Below are 27,717 nucleotides of genomic sequence, written 5' to 3'. Positions count from 1 at the left end.
GTCAGATGACTCTTTAATACTTATTTTAATATAGAATATGGCTACATTTACATTCACTTCAGCTTTAGTTGCATTTCAGAGTATATCCATTCAGTCTAAAGCTGAAAAAGAACAATGTATTTTTGTATTTGTTTTCTTAGCTTCTTTCACTTCTGAATTACTATAGACAAAATATACATTTAAAAGTTTATTGTCTCATTGTCTCTGTGGAAGAACTCTAATGGCTGGTAGTAGTTTAATGACCTTCTAAACAGCAGTTCAAGGCGGGAATAATTTGTCAAAAACCCGAGGAAAATTAACATTACTTTGCTAAAGCCTCTCTGCTGTGTCTGTATTTGGCCTAGCAAACCAAATTGGAATCCTTCACTGGGTTCCTCACTGTGATCCTGAGAGCCATCAGCCTCTTGTTCCCCTCCATGTGGCTGTGCTGGAAGGTGTTTTTGGCCAAGTGCTGGTTAAGCTTTTACTATGTGGGTTACAAAATCAACTGGCTGCTCAGTTCTCACTGGGGACGTGGGTACTCGACGAGATTACAAAATTGTGTTTGGAAGCACGAGCACAAAAGAAATAATCCTCTGAGTATTTGCTTCACTGGCTTGATTGGTGTGAAAAGAATGGAAATTCAAGGTGGTGAGATGAGAATACCAAGGCTGGTTCCCCTCCTGGCTTTCTGAAACGTGTCACGGCTCACTTTTACCCTCCTCCATCTCCCGGGAGTAGCCTGGGTGCTGGGAGCTGTCGGAATCCCGACACTTTCCCTTGGATACGGAGCCATTTCTCTTGGACACGGTGTAACCGAGCCCTGCTAACTAGAGCTAATCTTTGCTGTGAAAACAAGCTGCTGCAGTGTTAGACAGCAGCAGATGAAGTTTGGAGTCAAAGCCGTGTGGACGTTGTGGTTAAATGGGGTAGAAATTGTCAGACAGGTGCAAGTCAGCCTAAGTGTTTCTGCCCCTGTGGGGGGGAATGCCATGCGAAATCCGTGTTAATATTTCTGTCGCTTAGTAACCCTGACCTCAGGGGTTATCTGAAAGGGGCTCAGAGTGGAATTTTGTTCATTTCCTGAGAGCTCTGCAGAAGCAGCGCCATCCAAGTGCCCCTTTTTCAGAAATCAAGTTAACAGCAACAAGCATACTTGTATTGTGGGAAACACTGATAATTTTCAGGGGAACTGGGTTTAATTTAACTTATTCTCTACAGGGATTGCAAGCGTGAAACGTTCCTATAGTGTCTCGTAGTGCGTGTGACCTGTTTATGTGCTCCAGGGTTATTGAGAAATAACACTTCAAGCCCTGGACAGCAGAACTGCAGTCTGTTCCAAGATGTCCACTTGCTGGATTGAATTTGGTTGGGTTGCAGGGAGAGCTTTGTGGGACTGCTGTGTTAACTCCTCTGAGTCCCATTCCCTCATCACCAGCATATCGACCTCAGTGGTGGTTTGGAGCAGTTTTCCCTGATGCCCCTTGCTGAGTTTGTATTGAAAATTTAGTGCCACTTGAGTAAAGGAAGACCATCCTTAAAAAAAACCGGTGGGGATAGTCAACCCTACAACAGCTGGCTGACAAGTGGGCAGTTCAGGTGGTTGGATATTACCGATGCCTTTAGGTGCCTTCAGTTAAACTTGGTTAAACACTTTCCCAAATGCAATGAGGTTGTGGAAAGGGAATCCATAAAGGCATGGAAGTGTGAGTTTGGGGCCACGAGACAGAACATGAGGCTGAGGAGAATTTGTGACTTCTTGGTCTGTGGGTAAGTTCAGGACAGGACCCAGCTGATCTGGTTCTGAGAGCTTTATCTGGTAGTTCGGTGCTATTCAAATGGCAGGCTGTGGTCTAGGTGGAATGGCTCCATTTTTGTGGTTCCTGAGTGACCTCTGCTCCTGCAGTTTCCACAGTTCTCACCCTTCTGGTCACTTTGGAAACAGCCACGGGCTGAGTGCTGCTCTGGGTCCCTGTGAAGGGAAAAGCACTTGGCAGAGCTGGAGGTTCCACCAGGACAGACCTTACTAGAGCTTCCAGTAGACTTGGATAAAAACTGACTGGCCCTGAGCTGTGTTATGCTTAATGCCTTTTTAGAAACACAGTAACAGAAACGTCAAATTTGAGTTACAGAACATCGCCTTAGAAATAGCAAATTCTTTGCTGAAAGTTGTTAACAGCTCCCGTGTTTTCTACTCAGTTGCAAAGACGATCCTGTCTGAAATCAGAGGCCCACAACAGTACACATTGCAGCAAATTCTGGATTGCTGGTGACATTCCACATGTTAGCTCATGAGGGACAGATGCCCAAGTTTCAGTGCTGGGTACCCCTAGAGACAGTAAAAAAGAAGGAAAGGATTTGAGACAACATATTCTGGAAGAAGGCTTAGGAGTAGCTACTTTGTGTTCCAGAGAATTTCAGTCCAGAATTTTGATCAGAAAGTACTAACTGAGGACACTTAACCCGAGTACGCAGGTGCTGACATGATTGTCTTTGGAGCTTGCTGAAATTACTGCATGCTTTGCCTTGAAAACCTACCTTAAAGAAATTCTGGAAAGATTTGGTTGCCTGATGAACAAATCTGTATTTGATTCCTCTTTCAGTCTGGGTCTTTTGAAGCTGCCAGAGGTGAAATTAAACTATGTGATAGTGTCTTTGTTTTTGTTCCAGTCCTATAAAATTTCCATTCCCCTGAATACGCTAATGAAGCTTTGACCTGACATGTATTGTGGCTATGGGTTTGATGGCTGTTTTCTTTTCTTTCAGCTCTGCAGTGTATGGATGACTCCAAGCCATGTGTTAATGAGGGAAAGTGCATTCCATATCAAAATGGTACAGGATATTGCAAGTAAGTTGGTTTAATTTCTAATCAATTTAATTACCCATTTTTCTTTCTTTCAGGACCTTAACCAGAAAGGAAATGTGAATTTTTAAGATTTCCTTACTGGGTTCTTTCAGCATAAGTTTTATCACAGTCGATGTTTCTTTATAATACATTAGTTCTTGTGTGCTAGCTTTTTGTAATAAAAGAAATCTGGGATTCTTGTTCAGCATTTGGGTTTGGATGTTGTCAGCTGGATTTCTTTGCACTAGGTTCAGAACTGAGGCCAAACCCATCACAGAGGTAAACTCTGTACCTTGCTTCCAGACCCACAAGCTAAGTTGAAACTTGCTCTCCATCTTGTAGCTCGCTTTACCTTCTAGACCTCCAACCTCAATTTAAATATTTTTGAGGTTTTTCAGAACTATTCTGCACTCTGAAGTGTGCCAATTCCCTTCTACTGCTTGAGAGCAAGTAATACCTATAAGTTGCTAAATCACACTAACAACCCCCCCAGCCAAGCATCCACATTTGTTTGCATCATGTAAATTGATTTTGATAAATGTTGACACCCATCTTCACTTTGTTGCTGCATGGGAAGCTCATCAGCAGGAGCTCTGGCAGGGTGTGTGTTATCTGGAGAATATCACTTCTATTTAAATGCAGTTCACCTTTCAAACAGCAGTAGTTAGATTTTTTTTTTAATGAAATGATATTTTGCCAAAAGATGAATCCTGTTTGTTTGGCTGGGTTAGTTTACTATGTCTGCAGTAATCAGATTGTTTTCTAAAGGTTGTTTACTTCATCAGTTCAAGTTGTGTCATTTTCTAGCATGCTAAGACATTATCTTAGTGCCAGCATTCTTCAAATATTAGTAGATTTTCTCCTGTTGATTTAGCTTGGCTAACACAGAGCTCTGCTCTGCAGTTCTTTACATCTCCATCTTCCCTAACCACAACCTTTAGTTCTCTATTAATGTGGTACATAGAGCTCAATGTACTTAAACTCCACCTGTGGCACACAAAGGGGGAATCATAATCTAATTTGAGGTTCTCATTGGGTTCAGATCAATAGCTGATGTACAGAAAGGCCACAGAAAAGTAAATATATAACTTGTTATTCCCTGTAAGTTTCTTTTAAGATTTCTAACTCTTGCTGCTTCCTATTCTTTTCCTTTTCATGCTTTTATATTGATGTCAGCTTAAAGAAGCTGCCCTTCTGAAAAGAGAGCAGGAACTTTTCCTGCTTTTCACTTGTATTTTAAGACTGAAACAAGAAATAGGTGTTTTTTTGTAGGTCTTTCTGATGTGTACTTAAGCAGGTTAATCTGGAGCCAAAGTATGTAGGTCACCATAAAGGTAATAAACAAGACTGGTATTGATGTTGGTGCTGCTTTTACCTTCCCCAGGACATTTTCTCCAACTTGCATTTTCCTCTCAACCATATCTCAACAATTGTTTTTTACAGCCTAGGTTGGTTCATCTGATTAACTTCTGCGCTGTTTGTAGAGCAGTCCAGATCTTGACGCATTTCCCTCATTACAATGGCAGCTTTGACCACTGTTACATTTTTTTAGCACACATTTATAATAATAATGTTGCCTTCTCCTTGTTGTGCAAAGTGTTCTTGCAGGTTTTAAGCCAACCCCTCCTTCAAGAAACAGCTCAGTTCCTTTGCAGGTGCCACATTAACTGGAAAGGCTAACAAAGAGCTGTATACACAGATTAGTAAGTGTCTTTTAGCTGGCTCAAGAACACATTTTTTGCAGAAAGGAAGGAAAAAAGTAGCAAAACCCACCTCAGTTGTGCAGTCTCTACCTTTAGCAGGCTGATGCTTAGCATCCTGTTTTGGTTTAAACTTTTTTTTTTTTCTTTCCTGCACTATGAGGAACTCTGAATAGGGGAACTTTCTCTTCGGTTTAGTAACCTAAATTACTTTCTGAATTTTTGATGGTTGTGAGGCTGAAAATGTTTTGCTCAGGAAACTGAATTAATTACTGAAGCAAGTGGCTTGGCTTCTAAGTCTGCAGGATCTCTCAATGATTAGCAGCATCTCCACCCCTTCCACTTTCTTAAAGTTATCTGCAGTACTTCCTCTGCTGGGCAATAAGTTATTATAACATGCTCTCTTCCTCTTTCTGTATCTCCTCTTGGCTGAGGTGTTTGTTGTAGTGTGTGTGGTGAGGCCATCCCGTCAGTCTTGCTGTCTCCTAGGTGAACTGCTGAGGGAGAGCCTGCCTCAGCAATAACCAAATGTGATAAGATATGAGTAAGCACTGATAACAAAACACCTAGTCTAGGTATTTGGCTCAGCAGTGGATGGCAGCATATTGCTGAAGCAGCTTCCTTTGTCTGAAAGTCCTGTAGCATCTACTCCATTGAGAGAGAAAGCTGTTTTTCTGCTAAGAAACCTTCATGATGGCGTATCTGGCGTCTGTTATGGGAACAGTGATTGTGGCTCTGGTGAGGAGGCCGGGGTTGGAGCGTTATCAGATTGCTCTTGCGAGCGCCCTTTGAGGAGCTCTGTTCCCCTGGTGACGCTGCTGGCCCATGGCTGTCATTCTGTGCCACTGCTCGATAAAGTTACTGACCTCCTCTGACCTTGATTTTATATTTAGAAAATTACACATTCCTGTGTTTGCGTCTTCCAAAGCCAGATTTTTTTTGTGTGTGAGAGCTCTGTTCTACACTCATTCAGTGACTCTTATGGTGAGGATGCAGGCCTTATTCCACAGCATATGTCTGTATCTGCAGCAGCAGTGAAGGGGAATCATCCTTCCAAGCTTTCTGGGTCCTGCTTTGACAAAAGGCAGCTTCAGTTTGGAGTTTGGCTTTGCTTTGCAGTGTGATGGGTGTTTTGTTGTTGTGATGGGTGGGGTTTTTTTTTTCCCCTCAAACCATCTCCAGGGAGCCTTTTACACACTGAGGTGTCAAACGTGAAAGGAACCTTGTATCCTCCAGTATCCAAAGAGAAGCAGGGTGACAGTTCTTCGTTGCTTAATGCTGATTGTGACTATCACAGCAAAGCGATTTCTTGTCTCCCTGCTGCTGGATGACTGGGAAGCAGTAGTTAGGAAGAGTCCATGGGACAGTGCTGTGAACTTGCAGCCTTTCTGCAGTTGCAGCAGGCTGGGAAGGAAGGTGTGGGCACAGGGAGCTGTTTCAAGGACAAGCAGAGCAGAGATTTTGGCATCGCTGCCTGCTGTTGTCTGAGCACAAGGATCTGCTTTGCTGCAGGTGGATGCAGGAGTGGGCAGTACCTCTGCTTGGAATGGGGCAGGGCCCTGCAGCAGAGAGTCTCTTAACTGATTTCCCCGTGTTCCGCAGCTGTGGCCTCTCCCAACTTCCCACCCAGTGGCAGGGAGCAGAAGCAAGGCTGTGCCAGGGAGAGAAGCAGAAGTGAGAAGGGAGTTGACATGGGGTACTGCGAGGTTTAGGGAGGAAACTGGCCATTGCTACTTCTTGCACTTGGCAGGCTTTGGCAACTGAATTTTTGACCTTAAGACTGTTGCAATTTGTGTATCCAGAAGGGATAGCTGTACCTCTGTGAAACCAAGCACTGCTTTAACACCAAGGTCCTCTGTTACTCCCGATGGTGTAAAAAACCTCAGAGGTGTGCTTAGTCAAATGGGGACACTGGAGTGCCAAAAGCACAGTCTCCTTCAGCACATCCTTTCATGCCCCGAGCAGCCAGGGTTTGCACAGATTTATGTACCTCTGCCTCTTCAGTGAGCAGTGTTTCTCTCCCTGTGGGCTGAAGTTTGTGCACTATTTACATCACGTGATACAGTTTCTGCATCTTATGTGTAGACCGGCACCAGGAGGACCTCCAAAAAATGCTGAACTCAAAGCAGCAATGGCATGGCAGTAAGGGGCTTCTATCCTAACTCTGGCTACCAGTAACTTCAACTCCCATGCAAGGTTTTTGACCTACCTTTCCTTCAAGATGGATCTTCATAAGTGAATTTTAAGTTGGATTTAAGTGGACTTCTGGGGCTGAAGGCAAGATCCAAGACCACAGAGCTGCTTCTGAGACTGCAGCTGATATCTGCTTAGGATCTGTCTCGAGAGACTAATCACTCCTAGGCTAGTGAATGGGGAATACCCATAGGAGACCTTTTAGCAGGATGAGGTCTGAGAGTTTTCCAGAAGAGGCTAAATGCAGAAGTTGAGAAGTTGTCCCTTTCTGAGAATGGTCTGCCCTTTTCTGTTTCTTTCTGTCTCCTTTCAGAAGTTAAAGGAGACCCTTGGGACCAGGGCAGGGGAGAAAGGGGAGAGTACACACACTGTAAGCTTAGATTCTGGGAACAGAATAGTGATTTTCAGTCGTAATTTTTTATTGTGAGTTACCTGTGTGCACCACAAGCTCCTCCGAGCCCTGATGGGCGAAAAAAGCTGAACTAAACCTTATCTGTTCAGGCCGTGGCTGCTGTTGCTGCGTGGGGCACCGTGGAGTGGCTCTCTGCAGAGGCACTTTCTGTGGGCTGGGAACAATAGCTGTGTGCTGCTTTAAAGGCAGGGCAGGGAGGCCGTCCCAGCCCATCGTTTGCATTCAAAGTATGACGCATAAATGAGCGCCTTGAGACGCGGGGAAGGAGCGTTTGTAAAGCTAACCAGAGAATCCTGTTCTCCCTCCCGAGAGGAGGTGTAGGTGTGGGAGTCAGAACCCGGGAGCCAGAGGGAAGTCTGGTTAAAATCTGTAACAAAATAGCCGGGACCCTTCTCACGTTAGTCATCAGGCGGAATTCTTTCCCCTCTTCAATGAAGCATCTTCCAATCAAAGGGAAGGGAGTGTTGTGTTGGAGGGGGGAGAAGCAGGACTACGAGGAAATTCTTCCCTTCGCTTTTTAAATTAAAACCATCTGCCCTCTTCTGTGCATCTCCAGATGATATCATGGGCCTGAGCAGAAAACTCCCATGAAAATCAAACATCTGGAAGTCTGGTTAAAATTGTCTATAAGGTGCATTTGAAGAGACTGTGTTATGAATGTGCCCAGGCAAATAGAGTACAGCAGCTGGGGAAGTTTTTCCAACAGACCAGACATACTTTTCAGAAGTCTATTGAAAGCAGGAGAGAACTAAGTTTTGGAAGGTAACTTTGACATAGTTTTGTGGCAGAAGAGCCAAAAGCACAGCTTTTGCAAGTCTTCTACTTTGGTTTGCAGCATTAGATTCTTAGGGTGAATGCAGCCCTCTGGATTTGTGGATACTTCAAATTTGGATAAATACCTTCATTTTGTTTCTACGTCTCTTGTTTAGCTCCATGAGAGCCTGAGCTAAGGGAAATGCAGGCTGGAGCTGAAAAGGAGGAGGGAAAAAAAAAAAAAAAAAAAAAAAAAAGGCTGAGCTCTAAAGTATTTGTGCTGGAAAGTAGCCCAGAGAGAGTAAAGGAGAAGCTTTAATTAGAAGCAGCTGCATAGCTGATGCAGCCCACAGGACATTTTCCCATTTCAAACTCTAGCTTTCAGAAATCATGATTTGAATCAAGATGTATGTGAAATTTGTTCTTAAAAGATTAAATTCCTGTTGAAGTAGGTTAAGAGACCTCATGTGCTTCCAGAAAGTGCCAGAACAAACTTCATCTTCCTGTTTCTTTTTCTGAGTGTTAGATGGAAAACTGAGGAGAAACAGTGGCTTTTATTTGGAAAAGATTTGGTTTCCTGTTCTGAGCATGTCATTTGGAGCTGACACAAGCTGCTACAATTTTAAGCTGCTCTGTAGACAAGTGGGGTTTTTTTCTCTCCTAAAGAGAACTTGAAAGAATGGGTTGGGATGAGAGCAGGGCAGGAGTGGTGGGAAGTTGGAGCTGCTGTTGAGTTTAATCATATCCTTTAAAAAAGTCTGGACTCAGACTGCATATTTTTAGTGTGTGCCTCTGTTTTTAGTGAAACGATGTGGTGCCCAACATGAATCAGGAGCAAATATTTGCAGTTTTGTCTACACTGACGTTTAGAACTAAATTGTAAGTGTTTGTACCTAGAAATGTTGATGACAGGAGACATGGTTGGAAATCGGGACTGTAGGTTTTTGTAGGTTCTTTAACTTTCAAAAAGGATTGCACTGAATTGCTGGAGGGCAAAATCACTTAATTCTGTGACCAAGCACTTCTCCAGGAGGCTAACAAAATGGTGTGTACCAGGGCCATGGATGCTTGACCTACCATCTTTCCACAGGCAGGCATGTTCCTTCTCCCAAATAAAAAGAGCTAAATATGAAAAAGGTTTTGCTGTTCCCTGTTGGGAGCGCTCCCTCATGTTTTTCTGATTAGCCTCAGAAGATACCAGAACAAGCCTGGTCTTGGAGTGCTCTTCAACTTTGTACCAGAATATTTGTATACAAAATGCTGGGCTGTTTGTGGGTGATGGTTGTCTCAGAGCACATATCTCAGTTTTCCTTTTAATTCGTACCAGCAATACTCTTAATCAGTGTTTAGGCTCCCTTCTCCCTCTTGTCTAGGGGCAGCAGTTAAATGCACCTTCCAGCATCCCTGAGTGTTGGGGGTTGGAGAGAAGACGTATTTGGGGGTTTATTTACTTGTGGACAAAACATGAAATGTTCCTCTAGACTTTCTGGTTTGCTTTACAGCCTTTCACTGAAAAAGCACTTTAGCACTGAAATTCTAGGTGTGTTTTGGTTTATTTTGTAGTTGCTGGTGGAGTAGGTGGTGTTGGAGGCGCTCTGATGAGATGGCCTAGGTGGGGTTCTGTGAGGCTCTGCTTTGCTGCTGTTTCTTTCATGGGAAAGAGAGCTCCAAGTGCATGTGCTGTGCTGTCCCAGGAGCTTGGTGCAGTGATGAAGCCAGGAGAAATCCCGACAACCAAGTCTTGTGAGGCTTCTGGGGCTGAAGATGAGCTTGTCTTCGTACAGCCTCAGCTGCAGGTGGATGCTGAGGGACACGATTTCCCGTGGCTGCGCAGAGGGTCTCCGAGCAGTGCAGGGCTCTGTGTGCAGGCTGGAAGCCGTGGGAGCCGAGCAGAGCTCCGGCTCCTGGCACAGCTGTCTCTGCTGGGTGCCAGATCTCGCTGTGAGCCAGCTCCTGCAAAGCACTGCTGGAGCCCGCTGGCGTTTGGCCTGGTTTCCAACCTGAAGCAAGGAGAGACTTTGGATGTTAAAGGAAGCCTATAGCCAGTGTGGTTTAGGTCCAGAATAGCCCAAGACTGGCTCTCGTGTGATGTGGCTGCAGCTGATGCTGGCCCACAGCCTTGAGCTGTTACACCAAGGATGGCACAGGAGGCAGAGGATATTCTGCATTGCTATTGTCTCAGGATTTGCTTTCTGTAACTTCATTAATTCTGCCTTGCCCTGCAAAATCTCTCCTTTCATGTCTGTTCTTGGGTATGAAGTTGAAAGTATTAAGGTATGGTGAAAGGAGCCTAATTTGGGTGTGGGCAAGGGTAAATTACAATTATGCACATATGACTTTCCTGCTTTAGACATATGGCTAAAGCTGGTTAATAAATTTTAACATGAGAAAAAACAGTTGTGGTCATCCAGTAATGACCCCTTGCATAACTTGGATAATAACCTCTCTGAATAGCTTTGTTTGAACTAGCGTGCATACTCTCCCTGAAACAGCCAATCCTGGTGTTCTTTTAAACAAGCATGAGTGATGGAGAAATTCCACTACAACGTTAAATGCGTTGTTCCAGTTGTTTCTCTCCGCTGCTGAGAGACTGTGTATAGGTTTGTGTCTGAAAATAAAGATACTTCCCTATTTCTGATTTGAATTTGTCTAGCCTAAAGTTTTAAATGCTCAGTTCTGTTATCCCAGATCTTCTAGGCTGGGAATTATTTTTAAATCCATGTTCTATAGTGGACACTTGCAGCTTTTGATTAACCGTCTTGTTCCCTTTTCCCTTTGCTAAATAGACAGAGTCACCTGAGCTTTTCATTGTGGCCAGAGTTTTCTATTAATCATTACTGTTGGCTTCTTTGAATTCGCTTGAGCTCTTCCCTCTTAAAGAGCAAACACCAGAACTGATGTAGTGGCTGTACTGAGCATTTATCAGATGTAGCATAATCTCATTTATTCCTACTTCATATTTGCTGTTTGTACGTGTGAAGTATTCCTGGCCAAACTGCTGCTCTAGGAATTCACATTTATCTGGCTGTTAGGAATCCCCAGAGCAAGTATGTTGTTCCCAGCTCAGTTTCCTCTTTGGGGGGGGGATACCCTATGTGTTTTGTTTCTAGATGTATGACTTTGCAGTGCTAAAGTGCATTTTGGGTGCTGACTGCCTTGTTAAGCATCTTGCTACTCTCTGTCAAGAACTTACCTACCTATCTCTCTTCTCTCTTACCTACGTATTCAACCAGCATTGATGTTTTCCATTGTTAATAATCAATAGATGTGTTGAATAGCATAGGAACAAAGGCAGATTCCTGTAGGATTCTGTTTAAAACACAACTTCATGTCCATTCTTTGATTTTTCAACTGATTTTTACAGCCTCTCTGGTTCGTTGTGGGGTTTTGATGTGATGGGTTGTTTGTTTTTTTTTTATGGTGGTGGTTGTTGTTGTTTGTGTGGTTTTGCTTTTTCCCCTCTCCAATCTACCATACATTTTTAAGCGCATAAGGAAAAAAGCAATCTCTTTACTGTTACATTCCTGCTTGAGGACTAGAGACTTTGTATAATTTTTGCAGTTGGAATCTCCTCCTTTCTGATTTAATAATTACCCTTTTCCTGATCTGGAATAAAGCATATCTAATGCTAATCACCTCTGTTTTGTGGTGTGGTTGTTTGTTTGTTTGTTTTTGTTTTACAGTTAAATACATCTTCTCTTGGGCTGTGTCTTGGGTTACTCACCAATTACAGCAGGCAGCTGTGCACTACAGAAAGAGCTGCAAGGGGACAGTCCTGTGTGTTAGGTGTTATTTTTATCCAGAATGTTCCCTTGCAGCTTTCTGCTATGTGATAGAAGCAAATGGAGCTGGGGGGGCCACAGAGGTGGGCTTTGCTTTCCTGGATCCTCTGTCTCTGGAAGTTAAATGGTAAATCTGTAGTACAAAGGCCAGTCAAAAGATGGATTACAGCTGACAAGCGTAGTCAGACTGTATTGACATAAGTTTAGGTTAGAGAGAAATAACTGCAGAATTATTCTGCAGTTGGAGATCTTTGTATAAAATACTGCCCTGGCTGTAGATAGTGAGTGTGTACTCGTTTTTCTGTGGGAGACAGAGGAACAATGACCTTGTCGTTAGGGTGCTCACCAGGGGCGTGGGAGACCTGACTGCAGTGCTTGTGTTGCTATCTGAGTGCAGGCTTCAGCAAGTCCCAGTCCCAGATGCACTTATCAGCATGAGGATGACAGTGTATTCCTGTCTCACGGGAGCCTTGTGGAGAAAGAGCTGCTGCAGATCTCCAGGTCCCCAGATACTGCATTTGTACAATGTTTATAAATATTCTTGGAAGATGGATAATACCTGGTGTTAATGCCTTGTTAAACTACTCGAGTTTCCTCTGAAAAGGGTGCTTGTTAGAATGGGAGTAGGTGCAAGGAGTTGTTACTCAGCAGTTCTTTAACTCTTAGGCTTTTGCTGAAGTCTTGAAGGGAAGTGCAAAAACGAGGTTCTGCATTTGATACAGCTCTGATTGAATGTGGTATTTATTTTGCAATGAGCGATTTCACCATTTGCACTTAAGTTTTCAGTGGTCTCATTTGAGACAGTCCCACAGGAAGTCCCTGTTACACGTGTGACGTTAGTCTTTTAGGTTTGTTAGTGTCACCATCAATTGTGGCAAACTTCAAGACTTTTGATGGTCATGGGACTTCATTCCTGCAATCTTCCCAGAACTGCAGGGCTTCAGGTGGGACCTCTGCAATTCATTTCTTCTCTCTTGCAGGTGTCGAGAAGGCTTTCTTGGAGACTACTGTCAGTACAGGAACCCCTGTGAAAGCAATACCTGTAAGAATGGGGGAACCTGTGAAGCTGCATCCCTGATAGGAAAACCAACCTGCAAGTGTGCCCCAGGATTCACGGGGGAGGAGTGTCAGTACTCCGAATCTCACCTCTGCTACGTGTCCCAGCCCTGCCTGAACGGAGGCACTTGTCACCCCCATGGCCAGGACACGTATGAATGTGTCTGTCTTCCAGGTTTCACAGGTGGGCTTCTGCATTTGTGCCTCCAGACCCCTTCCTTTGGGAACAGCTTCACCCTGGAATGTTCTGGGGCAGTTGTAATATGCTCTCAAATTTTCTAGCTCTGGCACAGGAAATGAGAGGAAGTCTAAATGACTTCATGACCAAAAAAAGCAAAGGGGAATAGGGAATCAGACTCCCTACTCTTTACACATAAGCAGAAAAATATTTGGATCTCGTGGGGTGTCCACATGGGAAAACTGAATGCAGAAACTACTCTGGAGTGGCTGTTACACTTAGAATTCAGTCTCGTTTCTAGAAAAAAAGAAAAGGGCAAATTTGGCCACTAAAATCTTTCTATGGGAACACAATATTTTGATGCCTGAGGGGAAGAATGGAAATTTATTCCTTTCACTCTTGAAGGGGAGGTAGAAGAAGAGTGGCTGTCAGTGTGTGTAGTGTGACTTCAGGTCATTTTTATAAATCACAGCATTCTGTATCTTGCTGCAACCCAGTAAATGGCTTTGTACTGTAACCACAAATTTATTTCCATTTCAGATATAATATAGTAAAATGCAGACATCAGTTTTCCTGTAGTAAAGATTGTAAAGATTTAGTTCAGTAAATATTTTGAGGCAGATGTTTTCCACAGAAATAAATTTTTGTTAATCTGTCTTGATTTCCTAAAGGAAAGGAATGCCAGTGGATTGATGCCTGCACGTCTCAGCCTTGTGCCAATGGCAGTACATGCACTGTGTCTGGAAATAAGTTCTCCTGCACCTGCCTGGCTGGCTACACGGGCCAGAAGTGTGAGATAGACGTGAACGAGTGTGCCACGGCGGGCCTGTGCCAGCACGGCGGCACCTGTGTCAACCTGCCTGGCTCCTACCGGTGCCAGTGCCGGCCGGGCTACACGGGGCACCGCTGCGAGAGCGTGTACGTGCCCTGCTCGCCGTCACCCTGCATGAACGGGGGCACCTGCCACCAGACCAGCGACTTCACCTTCGAGTGCAACTGCCTGCCAGGTAACGCGCCCAGGAGCTCGGCCTTGCAGCCTTGCCGCTCCTCTCCTGTCTGTGCTCTTCCAAGAGCTTCTCTCGCAGTTTCTGTGGGTGTGGGTGCCGTGTCAGGTGGGAGGGAGAGACCCCAGCAGGGTGGGGAGCTCTGTGGGGTGTTAATTTCTGAGTGCTGGCAGTTTGTGATACAGGAAGGAAGGAAAGGTGTCTAGGTTTAGAAAGACAGGTATCTGTCAGGGAAAACTGGAGTTTCCCTTGGAGTGGAGAATGTAAAACACCCTCCCTCCAAATTATTACGATTTTGCAATTAGGAGCTTTCAGGCAAAAATATGGGAATAGGAGTAACAGTTCTTCACCGGGAATAATAAAAATGCCAATGCACTAATACAAAAAAAAACCCCCAAAAAAATCCCAAAAAAAACCCCGAACCAACAAAAAACAAGCAAGCAAACAAACAAAAGTCCTAGAAAACCCTGACAGAGTCAGGAATACGACCTGGCACCCTGTTGGCCAGGGTGTTGGAAGCAGTCCAAGTAAGTCCTCCTGGAGTGACAGATGTGGTTCTGTTGGAGTAGAGATTATCCTGTAGTGGCAGTGAGATGAGTCTGGTCTTCCTCTGGGAATCCAGTGGAAAAGAGGAGTGATCTGAGGCCCCTGTGTCCCCATTTTTATCTGGGTAGGGAATGGTTGGCTCCTCCCCACTGGGTGGAGCATCTCACAATGGGATGATGTAATGTGTCATGTCACTGGTGAGTCTTAATGGCCCATTAACAGAAGATATGCCCTGAGGATGGACAAAGTCGATGAAAGAGATAAGAAACACTGCCCCACATGGTCTACTGTCAGAAGGCATCCTCTTCCCCCCCCTAGAGTTACAAGAGGTAAAGAACAATATCTCCCAAATGGTTTCAACAGATGAAAATAGAATACACATTTTTTGGTTACATTTTTCAACCCAAGACAAAAGGGAAGATGGGTAGAAATGACAAATTTCTTTGGAAGCCAGTTAGAATCAGAGAATCAAATAGGTAAAAATGATGGGGTGGATTCAAGTAGATAAGGGTGGTATGTCATAATGCCCATTAGGAATGTGAAATTCTATGAGCATAAGCATCTACAAATACATAGATTTGTGACAGTAAATGCCTCAGTTAACCTCAGTGTTTGAAGAGTGAACATGTGTCTTTTTCCTTCTCCATCTGTAACCCTAAGACACACTAAGTTCTATTATCTTCTTTTTTTTCCTTCTCCTGTTCCTCCAAATCTAACAAGACACCAGTTTCAACTCACCACACCCTTTTTTGTCTCCAGATCAGTTTTGGTTACTTGTTTTCTGATGCAGTTAGCTGCCCTGAGTTCATGCATGGCAGGGGTGACATGCTAACTCAGGATCAGGGTCTGCACTGGTTTGTGTCACCTCTACAAGTGAAGATGTGTCACCTGGTTGGGATGTGGGTCTCATCCTGTGCTCCTCCCTTGTCAGCCCTTACCACAGGGTCTGGTACTAGTTGTCTTTGCATATTCAGGGTATTTTTAGGCTGGTTTTTTTTTTTTTACTGAGTAATTCAACTCCATGGGAAACTGACTGTTTGGAAATGCTTTTGACTAGACTTCCTACTTGAGTGTATTGCAGTTTGGCACACACAGACTCGGTGTGTGGTAATCTAGAAAAGTAAACTCTCTTTCCTTAAGCATGTCTCTGTTGTTATTTATGTGAAATATCTAGCTGCCCTATACATCCCAACCCTATTGGGATGAATATAGAGTGGCTGTGTTCTCATGAGGATCATCTGGAGTCACAGGTCTGTGTGGAAAGGGCGTTTAGAACTTGTGAAAACTGTTCTCTTTTTGGAGACTCTGATCTTGAGGTGCTGGCTCAAATGACCTTAAACATACATTGCCAACCTTAGTGTCTTTCTGGGTTGTCTGAGCCAGCATGTGATTTTGAAGAATTTAGCAAAGTCACAAAAGTAAAAATTAAAAAGTTAAAGTAGAAGGATGGATCATCTTTATTTTTGAAAGCAATTATTCCAACTATGCTTGAAGGGAGAGTGCTTTGAAAGAGTCTTTGAAAATGCAGTATCTAAGCTAACCATTGCCCTGGAGGAATTTATTGCTTTTCTGCTTTGCATATTTTTAAAATGAAATTATAATCCAAGTATCTCCAGATTAACAGTCTAGTCCAGCAATTCAGAATTTCCTTAAAAGTCAGATCTGTTTAGCCAGTTCAAGGACTTTAAGGCCTCATGCGGGAGCACTGTGGTGGGAGGAAGAATACAGAAAGATGAAGTTGCAAGGACTTGATCCTGTCAAGCTGATGAGACAGTTTGCTTTAGTGATTCTTTTACAGGGGCACGAGACTGGGTAGGAGCAGATTTTCCCTTAGACAAATGTGTGGGCTGGCTGAAATATGGTCAGGAAATGGAAATGAGATTACTATAGTAACAGTTACACACCTACACTCCTCACACGTTTTGGATTATTAGCTGCCTTTTTTGACTTGTTACGCAGTGTGTAGTGGGGGTGAGTTAATGTGGCTCTGAGAGCCTTTACTTTTCTATTTCCTGTATTTGTTTAAGTTGGCCATGCTGTTTTGCTAGCTTGATTTTTAAAACCAGTCATTTGAAAAACAGCAAAAAAGGGAGCTGTTGGAGAGGCCCAAATGCTCACATTAAACTCTCTGATAAAGGCAGGGCACCCAGCCATTTCTTTTCCTCTTTAGTGCAGAGCATGCAGAGCAAAATTTCTGAAGTGTTGGAAAAGATTCTGTCTGGGAAGGAAAGGTCAACAGAAAGAGAAGAGAAATGGTAGCCTGTCACGCCTAGGGAGGATGTGAACAAGGCCTGCTCCTCTGGAAGACAGTGCCAAGATTATGGAAGAGAAATTCCACTTCAGACTCCCTCTCCGAATTGGAGCAATGCCGATGACACTGTGACTATAAATGGAATTGCTCTGGCCCTTCTGGACTGCCTTGAGGTGCTGCCATGGCTGAGTGTTATGGCCACAGGGGCAGGAGGCTGTTACATCTTGAACTGCTGGAGTGGGTTTTGATAGGATTTTGCATCTTGTGACCTGTAAAAGTACTTTGAAGAAACTGTGCCCGAGCAGCAGTTTAGGCATAATTAGGCTACTACTGCACTGGCCTTGAAATGGGTTCTTGTTTCCTGTAGATGTTTCTTTCTTAGCTTTTCAGTGAGTTTAATCTATTTGTAAATACAGATAGGTGAGAATGAGAGCTTGAAAAAGTAGGAAAAGCCTAGAACCTGGAGCTGTGTGTCACAGCAGCCTTGTCTGTCACACGAGTACTCTTTATGTACAGTGTAGTCCAGCTGCTATTTAAAATCCCCAGTTTCCCATGTCACTTGTGGATGTACGCAAACAAATCCTGCATTAGGTAATCCATGAAGTCATGTGTGTTAAGTCAGCATTTGGTGGCAAGCATCAAGTGAAGTTAAATATATATATATATATATATATACACACACACAATTGGTATTGCATCTGTCTGGAAGGTAAACTCATTTTTTATTTGTCTAGCTTAATCATTTTTCCTCTGGGCTTTGTTGATTTAGGTAGGAACAGGATTGTAGACAAGTGAGCATGTAAGGTCAATTATAACAGTGTAGTTGTGAAAAAAAATATTTCCTTGAAGGAGACGTAACCTGAAGCATTAGCAACTCCTTTGAATATAAGAATGAGCTTGTAGTTATAAATATTTGACAAAAAAGGACTTCATTTGGCAACTAACCTTTAATGGAATGTTAAACAAGTCAATAGAGGAAGTTCTTAGCTGGGAAAGTGATTATTCATTGTTATCCATCAAAATAATTACCCATTAACTAAGATAAGGACCCTAGGGGATTCCAAGGGCTTGTTCAGGAAGCGATCTGTCAGGCTGCAGCGAGCTGTTTGCGAGAGCTGGAGCACTTCCTGGGAAGAGGAAGGAACCTCAGCGGGTTCCTGGCGCAGGGCTGCCGCCGCTGGGGACCAGCACACCGGAGCTCCCCGCGCTGGGAGCCTCTGCCTGCTGGGCTGTGGGGTGAGCACCTTCCCCTGAGCTCTGAGCTTCTCCTTGGCTGCAGCTGTGGGGTTCCAGGTGAGGCGGGTGCCTCTCTGCTCCAGATGAGCAGTCCAGATGCTGCTCTGAGTAGCCCAGCTTGGTTTCAGCTCTCTGCATCCCTGATTTCCTGTCAGCAGGCCCTAACTCTGGAAATACCATGGCATTTTTCAGGCATAATTTCCTGTCCCCGGTACTAACGGGCCCTGAAACTGGTCTAGAAAGTCTGAGGTGTAATTTATAGGTTGAAAAAAGGCTAAAGGACTAAGATTTGGAGGGAATTGGATCGGATGCTCTGCAACAGGGTGGAGATTTCAGATGACATAGGAATAAAGTTATCTGCTTGTGTCAGTGTGTGTACTAGGGGAAGAACAACATGCTGTTAGCAGTGGGAACACTTTTCCCCTTGAGGTTCTCATTCCTTAGTTTGATGTGCTTTGAGATATGGAGCAAAAGTCAGGATATGGATTGCAAACTGCGCTCGTGCAGGGAGAAAACACAGGACAATATGTGAGTCCCAGCACAGGGGGGAGCAGGAAACAGTGTCAGGTGTCCAAATACATCAAAACAGTGAACTCTGTGGCTTTCTGGAAGAGAGTCAGATTATATAACTGCAAAATTACATCCTGGGATCCAGCTAGAGAAAAGCTCACCTATCTCAGAGCAGCTCTTCAGTAGTATAACTGGTTAAAATGTGAAAACATAGAATAGCTTGGTGGGATTTTAGTAGTGGGGTGACTTCCATGCTTTATTCTGGAAATAACTGGGCCACTTTAAATTTGTGTGAAGTACAATGAGAGAGTTTAAATGCCTGCTATCAGAAATTTGTTTACTAGAAAGTAGGGCTGTTCTTCCTATTATCCAAACTGAAGAGATAAGAACTTAAACCTTTTGTCTTTGTGGTTGTGGGTGTATTTCCACGCTGATCACGTGCTGGCATGAGTGCAATATGTGGTCAGTGGGATGTTTCCTCCCAAGCTGAAACACAAACTGACAGAACACTCCTATATTTTACAACTGAGCCTTTGCTTAGTCTTGGTACCCTTAGACAGTTTTAAACATAGGGATCTAAAGCTAATTGTTTTCCCTGGTATTTGTTCCTCAGCAGCTTTTACCAGGAAGGGGCTGCTGTAATGATTGGGACTCTGGTTAAGCATGTTATATTTTGTCTTTGTTTTAAGCTTCCCACTGCCCTGAAATTTCTAGGATCTTGGGTGGAGATTGGAAGGGCTTTGAAGGGAGAGAGTAGTATTGAAGATCTTGTGGTTTTGGTTTGGTTGTTTTGGTTTTTTATAATGTTGAGTCTGTTGTTCCTTGCTAATGCTAATGCACTTGATACAGCTTGGCACTTCCCAGCTCTTCTGTAGGGCTGACCAGTTCGAGAGGTGGGAGTGCACATGAATCACCTCAAGTCTCTTGAGAGCAGCAGTAGTCTGGAGAAGCTGGCTCAGAGCTTTATAGTCTCTGTCTCATCTGCCACACAGCACGATCTGTGTAGGACCAGATGTTACTTTGAGGGTCTGTGTGACTTGACACAGATGGTATGGAAGTGTCTGGAACAGGGCATCAAAAGTAGAGGGGTTAAAGTGTGATTTTGGATGAGAGAACTGTGTCATGCTAATATTACATTCCAAAGCAGTGAAGAGGCAGAGCTAGTGTTTTAAATTAACATGTGTGTTCTGGAATCATTTACTTCATCCACATGCATTCCACTTGTGCTTTGATAAATAGCTCTCTCATCCAGCAGAAATGGCAGGTTTATTTAATGAAGCATGAGATAAATCAGCAGGGGAAATCTAGGGCAAGACACATCACTGACAGCTCCCTTCCCTAATGTCTCTACTTCTCCTTCTTTGAAAAGGAGAGGGAGCCTCTAGCAAGAATATTTTGTCAGTGTGTTCATTTAGGAGCCTGGATTTTTATTGGAGAAGGCTAGAGAAGGCTACCTGATTTCTTCTGCTTTTTAGGCAGGGCTTATTCTGTAAGAATCACTTGGATGGTGGCTGATTTGTTGACTGACTGACTTGTCTAACACTGAAGAGATCAGGACTTCAGAAGCTCCTTTTCAAAGCATGAAAAGGCTTTTCTCTGACATATCCAAGGCAGATTGAGGTATCCATGAAGTGAACACCAGCACTTTTTTTTGCCATGGGAAAAACTTGTCCTGGCTGATGCGTGGTGGGCAGTGACAAGTTTATCTCATGGTAAAGGAAAGGTCTTGGTGTCTTGGTCTTCACTTTGTTTGCTTTGAATGACAGTGCTCCTTAGTTACTTAAAGAAGAACTCCTCGTGTCTTTTGGGTTGTGAAAACACAGTTTGCCATCACCCATGGTGGAAGTGTTTTAGCTGTGCCACCTGACCCACACGCTATTAGCAAAGGCGTTCAACAAAGACATGCTAGGTGGGGATTCGTCAGGGCTGGGTCAACGGGGCAAATGTTTAAGGAACAAAAAGGAGCGGAAGCTGCGTGAGGGGTGAATTCTCTTCAAGAGAAGGTGGAAGCTGTTTCAGCCTGCTGTTGTTTCTGCCTTGTCCAGGTTTCGAGGGAAGCGTCTGTGGACACAACGTGGACGACTGCCCGAACCACAAGTGCCTGAACGGGGGCGTTTGCGTGGACGGGGTGAACACCTACAACTGCCGCTGCCCGCCCCAGTGGACAGGTATGTCCTGTGGGCCACCAGCACAGCGGTGCTGGCCCTGGCCCCGTGCCCCTGGCTGCCCTCAGGGGCAGGTGCCAGTGCAGCCCTGAAAAGAAAAGCTGTCAGCACCAAAACCACCACCACAAGGGATAATTTCCCCATGAGCTGCACTTTTTGTGTGGATATACTTTGTAAATGGATAAATGTTTTCCAAAAGCACAAAACATGGCTTTGCTGTCACAGCTGTGGGCATTTGCTGATACATTTGAAGGTATTTTTAAGGTGGGAAAATGATCATGTTGATGGTAGTGATGCTGCTGAGAAACAGGACAAATCTGAAAGGTAGGGGGAAAAGGAGGAAAGAGACGTGTATGTATGGAAAGCTTATGGTTTTGCTACTCTTATTTTCCGGTTTGACTTATTTTTATCTAGAGTTCTCTGACTAGCAAACTTACTTGTGTTCATAAATGAGTCTCTTTTTACTCTGAGTCTGAAGGGAAAAAAGCGTGAATTTCAAGAAAGTGTTATGCACAATATAAGGAAGCAGCTTACAGGAAACTCGGTGTCATATTTAGTTGCAAAATGTCTCCATACCTCAAAAATAAACAAACACCTCCGGTTATGGGGTGAGTTCTTTTGAGTCATACTAGACTTTCTGAGCTGGCACACTTTTTCAGCTGAGTATGGTTTTGCCCTTATTTGAAAATCATAGGGGAAAAAAAGACTTAAAACTAGTTTTTAAAATGCTTTTTTCCTCAGAGAACATTCATTCTGGTTTGTCATTAACTGCAAAGGTGGCTGCCAGTTAAAAACCCTCATTAACTTAAAAGAATTATATGTTCTTCAATGAAGCTAAAACCACATAAGAGCGAAGTGCACCACAGCTTGCATAGCTCTTTGAAACTATGTGTAAATAGGAGAACATGAGTCCTCCCCTCAATGAGCAAGTGTCCTTGCTTCTGTACTACTTCTCTATGTCCTGAAAGCCTGCAGAAAGTGAAACCTGTAAAGGAAAACACGAGACCTTGGGTGTGGAGACAACCAAGCCTTAGTGACCCCTATAGTCTTGCTCCATTCCACAGAAATTATAACCCTTGTTATGCTTCCTGGCATCTGCAAATTAATCTGTCTTACTCCCAAGCACAGAGGATGTAATGATCAAGAGCAATCTCCAAGTGATTATTCTGGCATCGTAAATTTAGCATGGCTTACAGGATTTAGATGGATGGCTGCTGTCAGCTAGGGATGACTTCTGCAACTCACCTGGAAGAGACCTTGGTGTCTCTATCACAGGCTGTGATTCTGTTTGGTTTTGTGGTAGATTGTCTCTCCAATCAACTCTTTGCAGTGCAGTTGTGGTGGTTCCCTCTCTGAACCTCTTATGGGCTCTGAGCAGCAGGGAAAATCTGTGAGACAGTGTGGTGGCCTCTCTTGTGCCATCTTTCTCCTGTGTGGATGGTGTTTCTAGAAAACTTTGTGTGTGTGAAGGATGCTTCCTTCCAGGGAAACCCTGGAGACAGAGAGGAGCTTCCCAAGCATTAGGTTCCCATGGCTCTCTTAACACATTTTAATGGAATGGGCTTTCTGGGAATTTCCTTGTTTATGGTGCAGCTGAGGTTATCAGTGCAGCAGTGGTTTTAGGTGATGGCTTCTCAAGGCTATTTGTCTTTCTAGGCTTAGGGCAGCGTGGAAATAAAAATGATCTCACAATTTAGGAAGCAGCAGCTTGGCTGTTTGAGCAATGAAGGTTAGAACCTTTATGGAACTCAACTGTCCTGTCTGAAATGCACAGTGCAAGTTTCTGTGACTCCTCTTTGTCAACTTAGTAGCATTTTTGTGAAAGACGCTTTTTGTTTTTTCCTGAATGGACTTGAATCCCTTTCCTGCATTGTCAATTAGAGACCAAGGAGGTGAGGAAAGCAATACATATCCAGCTTCAAGACATGAAAGGTGACACTGAGGCAGGACACAAAACAGGGAGGATGGATAGAGGACTTCTGCAATAGTTTGGAGAGAAAGATGATGTTTTTTCAAGGTTGAAGTGTAGCTGGTGCTGACAGGAGTAAGCAATAAAACATCAGTTATTCAGCAATAAGGAAATGCACAAGTGCAGGTCCATTCTGTACACAAAGGGGGTTTATAGCATTTAAAATCATCTCTAAGGTAAGTGAAAAGGGGAGAGCTGAGCAGGCAACTCTTTTGGTGTCTGTCCTGATAAATGTTGTAGCTGAACAAGGCTAAACTGTGAGAATGAAGACTTCAGGAAAACAAAAGCTTCCAATGAGATCATGAGATTAGAGGACACTGTGTACTGCTATAAAATAAATAGCCCAAATATCCATATCTGTAAGGAAACGTCAGCCAAAAATGAAAGGATGTTAATTTTTCTAAAAATACCTGACAGTGTAGATGTGCTTTGTAACAGTCTCTGCTTTCAAATACTTGTCAACTGTTCTTGGGGAAGATTGAGTTTGTCTGCAGTTTTAGTCTTTACTTAATCTTTGAGCTGTGGGTGATGCTCTCTCCTGTTTGTTAATATGGTTTGTGTTTCATGGCACAGAGAAAGCAGTCCCATTCCTTGCTAGAAAAATCAAGAAGCTGTACCGCATCTGATCAAGACAAGTTTTGTGTAAAGAATATTGAAGCAACCTTTACTGGAACAGAATCTGTCCCAGTTCCTTTTGGTAACCATCTGCCTCTTGTAATTCCCTGACAGGTGGTAGCCTGGGCTATATAACTATGCATTTTTTTTTTTAATACTCTTTTTTTTCTGCTTGCTCCTACCTTTTGTGATGCTATTTGCCTTCAGTCTTATTTCCTGCTCCTCAAACAGAGCTCACTGCTCCTTTTCTGTTGAAGTGCCTGCTTTCTCATTCTCGTTTTGCTGTTTTTTCCGGAAAGATAAAATCTTGCCTTTCAAAAACAATGATGTGAAATTCCTGCTGTCACCAGTGTTTTTGTCACCTTCAAAGTTCTCGTATTTCATATGGTTACAGTGATTATCAGTCTCACAAATTTGTAACTGGCAAGGCAGTCTTGGGTGTGTTTGGTTGAAACTGCCCCAGATCTTTCCCATTGCTGAATGTTAACTGAGTGCTGGTTTATTTACAGATGACTTTATCTTGTCCCAGGATACGGCCTTTGTTAGAACCAGTGTTTGTTGGGTCCTCTCAAAGCACGGTGGTGCAGATGTGTCATGAAGCTCCACCTTTCCCTGGAAACAGTCCTGGGTGCTTTTGTGAAAGTGTGAAGTCTATTCCTCTGTGCATGACAGGCCAGAGAATCTGGTGTGTCGTTTGAGTCAAAGTTAGCCAAAAATCCTGGCTAATGTCAGGATAAAGTGCCATATGAAGACTGTTTTATACTGCTGTTCCTCAGCCTCACTGTGGTCTGAGGAGAAAAGTCATTATCTTCTCTCCCTGCTCACAGTCACTCTTCCCTTTCCCTTGAGCTGGCTCTGGGATTTGTTGGAGTGCGCCGCTTTAACTCACTAATCTAGCAAAAAAATCCTGTCCAACTGCCTTTTTCTTTTGGTTTCTTTCCCTTTCTTGCCTTTTTTATTTTGTTTTTTTCTGGGCTCAGGAATTAAAATTCACAGAGCAGTCTCACGGTGAGTGGATGCAGAGGGAAGTGATGGCAGGCCAGGGCTGAAAGTCATATGGAAGATTAGGGTGTCCTTCCACACACATGGGGAAACCATCTGAGAATTTAAAGGCTACTCAGTTATTGTAGCTACAATTCATCTAAAGAAACAAAGCTTGGTTTAAATGCACCTGTTGATTCTGTTGATCAAACCTATGCAGCTTTGGGTCAAGAAAGATGCCTTGAGAATATGGATGCCTAAGAGATTAACAATATTAAATGCTGTAAATGCTTATGTTTTTCCTGTGTATCTAAGAAAGACTCCTGCTCCCCTGGAAAGTCTGCAGTGTTTCAGAGGCCCCATGAATCTGTCTTTGGCCCAAATCCTGTTTCAGCAGCAGTGCACAGCAGAGATAAAGATTTGTGCCCTCCATGGAGTTACATCTTTTGCACAGTTTGTGCATCAGAAACTGGGATGAGACTCTGGGTTTGGGGGACCCTGTGCCCACTCTCAAGTGGGTTTTGGAAGACTAGAAGAAGACCCTGTGGAAGAAGGGTTCTACATTATAGTACTTCAGTGCAGGCTTGGTCTGCTCACTCCCTTTCATTATTTCTACCCTTGTGGCTGGGAAGGCAAGGCTCCCATGGCAGTTGTATTTATTTAGGCTTTGTTTTCCCCTGAAAAGAGGGCTCCAGTGAACTGTATATTTTAAAATCTAGGCGACCTTTGTCTCTAAGGGAAGCACAGTGTGCTAACAGCTGACTCCACCAAAGAACTCCAGCACTGGGAGTTAGCTTAAGCAGCAAATGTTTGTCTTGAGCAGAAAAGCTCTTCAGGCAGCAGGGCTGTGCTTTTTAATTAAAATAGCTGTTGGCTTGGTCATATGTTCTTAAACACCAGCACAAGGGTTACTTTTTCTGCAGAGCTTTAGGCAGGAATTTTCGAAGTGGGGTGCTAAGGGTTCAATTCCTATTTAATTAGAGTAATATTTGCTCCTTACCTTTGAAATTTTTTCTTTGAAAACCCCAGTCTTAAACTCTGGGCAGCCATGACTTTTCTTTGCTGAGAAGGGGGATAAACATCAAAAGGCTAATATGTAACATTTTAATGTAAGACCATATGTGCCAGTATTTTGTTTCTTAAAACCTTCTTTGCCAAATAACACTTTCCTCAGCTTCTATGTCACCAAAGTACACAATGACAAGTCATGCTAGTTTAGTGTTCAAAAAATGAAGCTTCTTGGAGTACTTAGAGGTCAAAATGTAGAGGAACTAACTCTGACAATAGGTGACATGAATGATAAATATTGAACACAATGCCAGTCTGCTAAGTCATTAAATATACATCCTTGGCGTTTTATGGAGAGTGTTGATGATTATGTGAGAGAGAGCCCTGTCAGGGCTGTTCTCTTTTCCCTCCTGGTGATGCTAGATGACGTCCCAAGACCTTTGTGTTAGTTCAGGGAGGCTGGGTCACGCTCCCATGAGAAGTGCAGTCATCTTGCCCAGCAGTGCAGCAGTGATCAGCTTTCTGGTGCTTTTCCAGGCTTTATTAAAAAGCAGAGTGGCCTCTTTGGTACTGGCTGGGATCTGTCTATGCCAAGCTTGACAAGTTGGCTGGTGTCACTGCAGTAGTATCTCCAAGAGACAGCTCTGAAAGAGGCCAAGAGAAATTACAATTCGTTTTCTTCCGTCATGTTTGAACTGGCAGATACAAAGGGAGCAGGGAGCACGTGGCAGCCTCCAGAGCTGGCAGCTCCAAGTTTGAGTGTACAAATGATTTGAAGTGCTGGACACAAACAGACTTTATCCTGTATGTTGTTTGTTTCTCTTGTGGCCCTTGATCTCAGTGTCGTGCAGAGGGGATGGATTTCAGAGGCATTAAAAGTTACACCCTTAGTCCTTTATCCGGTGTGGATTCTGGAACACCCACCACAACCTCCTGTTTGCTTGGTGCTGCCTTTCATTTCCCAACAGCAAGCCTTGGGTGGGAGGCAGCAGTAATAAAACACCTGAGGTGTCAACAGCTGAGCCGATCCGATGACAGAATGACAGCATCCAACTCCGAGCACTGCCGCCTCTTCCCTTACGCCTTTGGGGGCTTTCCAGCTCGGGAAACGCTCGTAGCAGTCAAATGTGCCAAATGATCTCTTGTGGAGATGTCCTTGGGTTTTCAGTACATCTTTTATGTGCTTGGCACCAAAATGAGATAGGCCAGACCCCTCTGGTGAGGCTAGGTTGGTGGATGTGTGCTGTGAGACCAGACTAAGAGGTAACAGTTGTTACATCCCCAGCTGACTTGTTTCTGGCAGTTTCTGTCCCTTCCCTTGTTCTTAAAATGAGGTGATTTGTCTTTGGGTAGTTACTGAAGATGGGTTGCTGAGATAGCTTGAGAATATGAAGCTTTTGTTGTAAGTTTTGGCTCCAGCTGTTAAATTTTTTTGCCTTGCAGATTTTTTCACTTGTTTGGTATTTCCCTGATTCACTGGATTTTCCAGAGGAGGTAAAGAGAAGGACAGAGCAGAGAGTAGCTTGGTGATGTGTATTTCTTGTGGGTTACTTCTCTGTCCTGCTGCTGTCCCCGGTCATTTCACCTGCCACCACCATATTAAACCAGCCTGTCATTAGTGCATCAGTTTTAATGAATTTTTAATGAATCATGTTCTGATCATTTATATTGCTGCCTCTGAAGAGCTCAGTCAGGACTGCCCTCTCTACCCAGTAGTCTGTGGGGAGTGATTTAGGGCAGTATTTAATGGATCAGGCTGTGCACAAGTCTCTTAAAGCCCAGAGTTTTGTATTTGGGGGTTGTAAAATCCCTTGTAAAAGCCCATTAGTTCCAGTGCATGCTTCCCAGTGTGGTTATGAAATTAAACTCTTTTCTCTACCATATTAGCCTAAAATAAACACAGATGCTTGCTCTGCTCATTACAATAGTAGATTCATCTTCAAGTGTTCAAAATCTGTATTAAGCTATTAAATTTTATGATTTCTTTGATGGTGTTTGACATCTATTTGAGATCTAATAAAAGCAAAACCAAACCCCCAGCACCTGAGGCTTGGGAATGGCTGCTGCTGCTTTGCTGCTCTGGAAGAAAGATGCTGTGAGATCCTGGGGAAGGAGCACATTTTTGAGAGCTGTGATGCTTGTTCTTTAGAAAACTCCTGCAAGGGGAAAAATAGTTGGCTTCAGTCCTTTTTTCTAGGGGAACTACTGTAACACTTGAGCAGGGAAAACCTTTACTAAATGCACATGCAACTCTGGCAGGTGCAAACAGTGCAGTCCATGGAATTCTGTGTGCCCCTGGAGCCATCCTTGAGCTGAAAGTATCAGTCTTATTTGTTGGATTGCCTGCAGGGAGCTGTGGAGATGGCTTTGTGGAAGAGTCTAGAATTTGGATGTGATCTGGGTATCACACTTGAGATCCCTTTTGCTAGTGCCTGTTTATTGCTCAGGACATTTTGGTCTGGATAAAGGTGTTGCCTCTTCCAGAGAAGTTTGCAGTTCTCTGCTTTGAGATACCTAGTGTCAATAAAGCAACT

The 27,717-nt window shown here is 43.7% G+C and overlaps 1 protein-coding gene across 1 annotated transcript in view; it reads left to right on the top strand.

The window, feature by feature from the left end:
* NOTCH2 (notch receptor 2) overlaps positions 1–27,717 on the top strand; it is an 83,459-nt gene that overhangs the window by 6,849 nt on the left and 48,893 nt on the right. Inside the window, exons 2-5 of the mRNA XM_063406719.1 lie at positions 2,746–2,827; positions 12,645–12,904; positions 13,570–13,905; positions 20,491–20,613. Coding sequence (XP_063262789.1) covers positions 2,746–2,827; positions 12,645–12,904; positions 13,570–13,905; positions 20,491–20,613 — 801 coding nt within the window. The remainder of the gene's footprint in view (positions 1–2,745; positions 2,828–12,644; positions 12,905–13,569; positions 13,906–20,490; positions 20,614–27,717) is intronic.

Source organism: Prinia subflava, chromosome 10, assembly GCF_021018805.1.
Source record: "Prinia subflava isolate CZ2003 ecotype Zambia chromosome 10, Cam_Psub_1.2, whole genome shotgun sequence".
NCBI lineage: Eukaryota > Metazoa > Chordata > Aves > Passeriformes > Cisticolidae > Prinia > Prinia subflava.
This window is presented reverse-complemented; position numbering and strand designations above follow the sequence as displayed.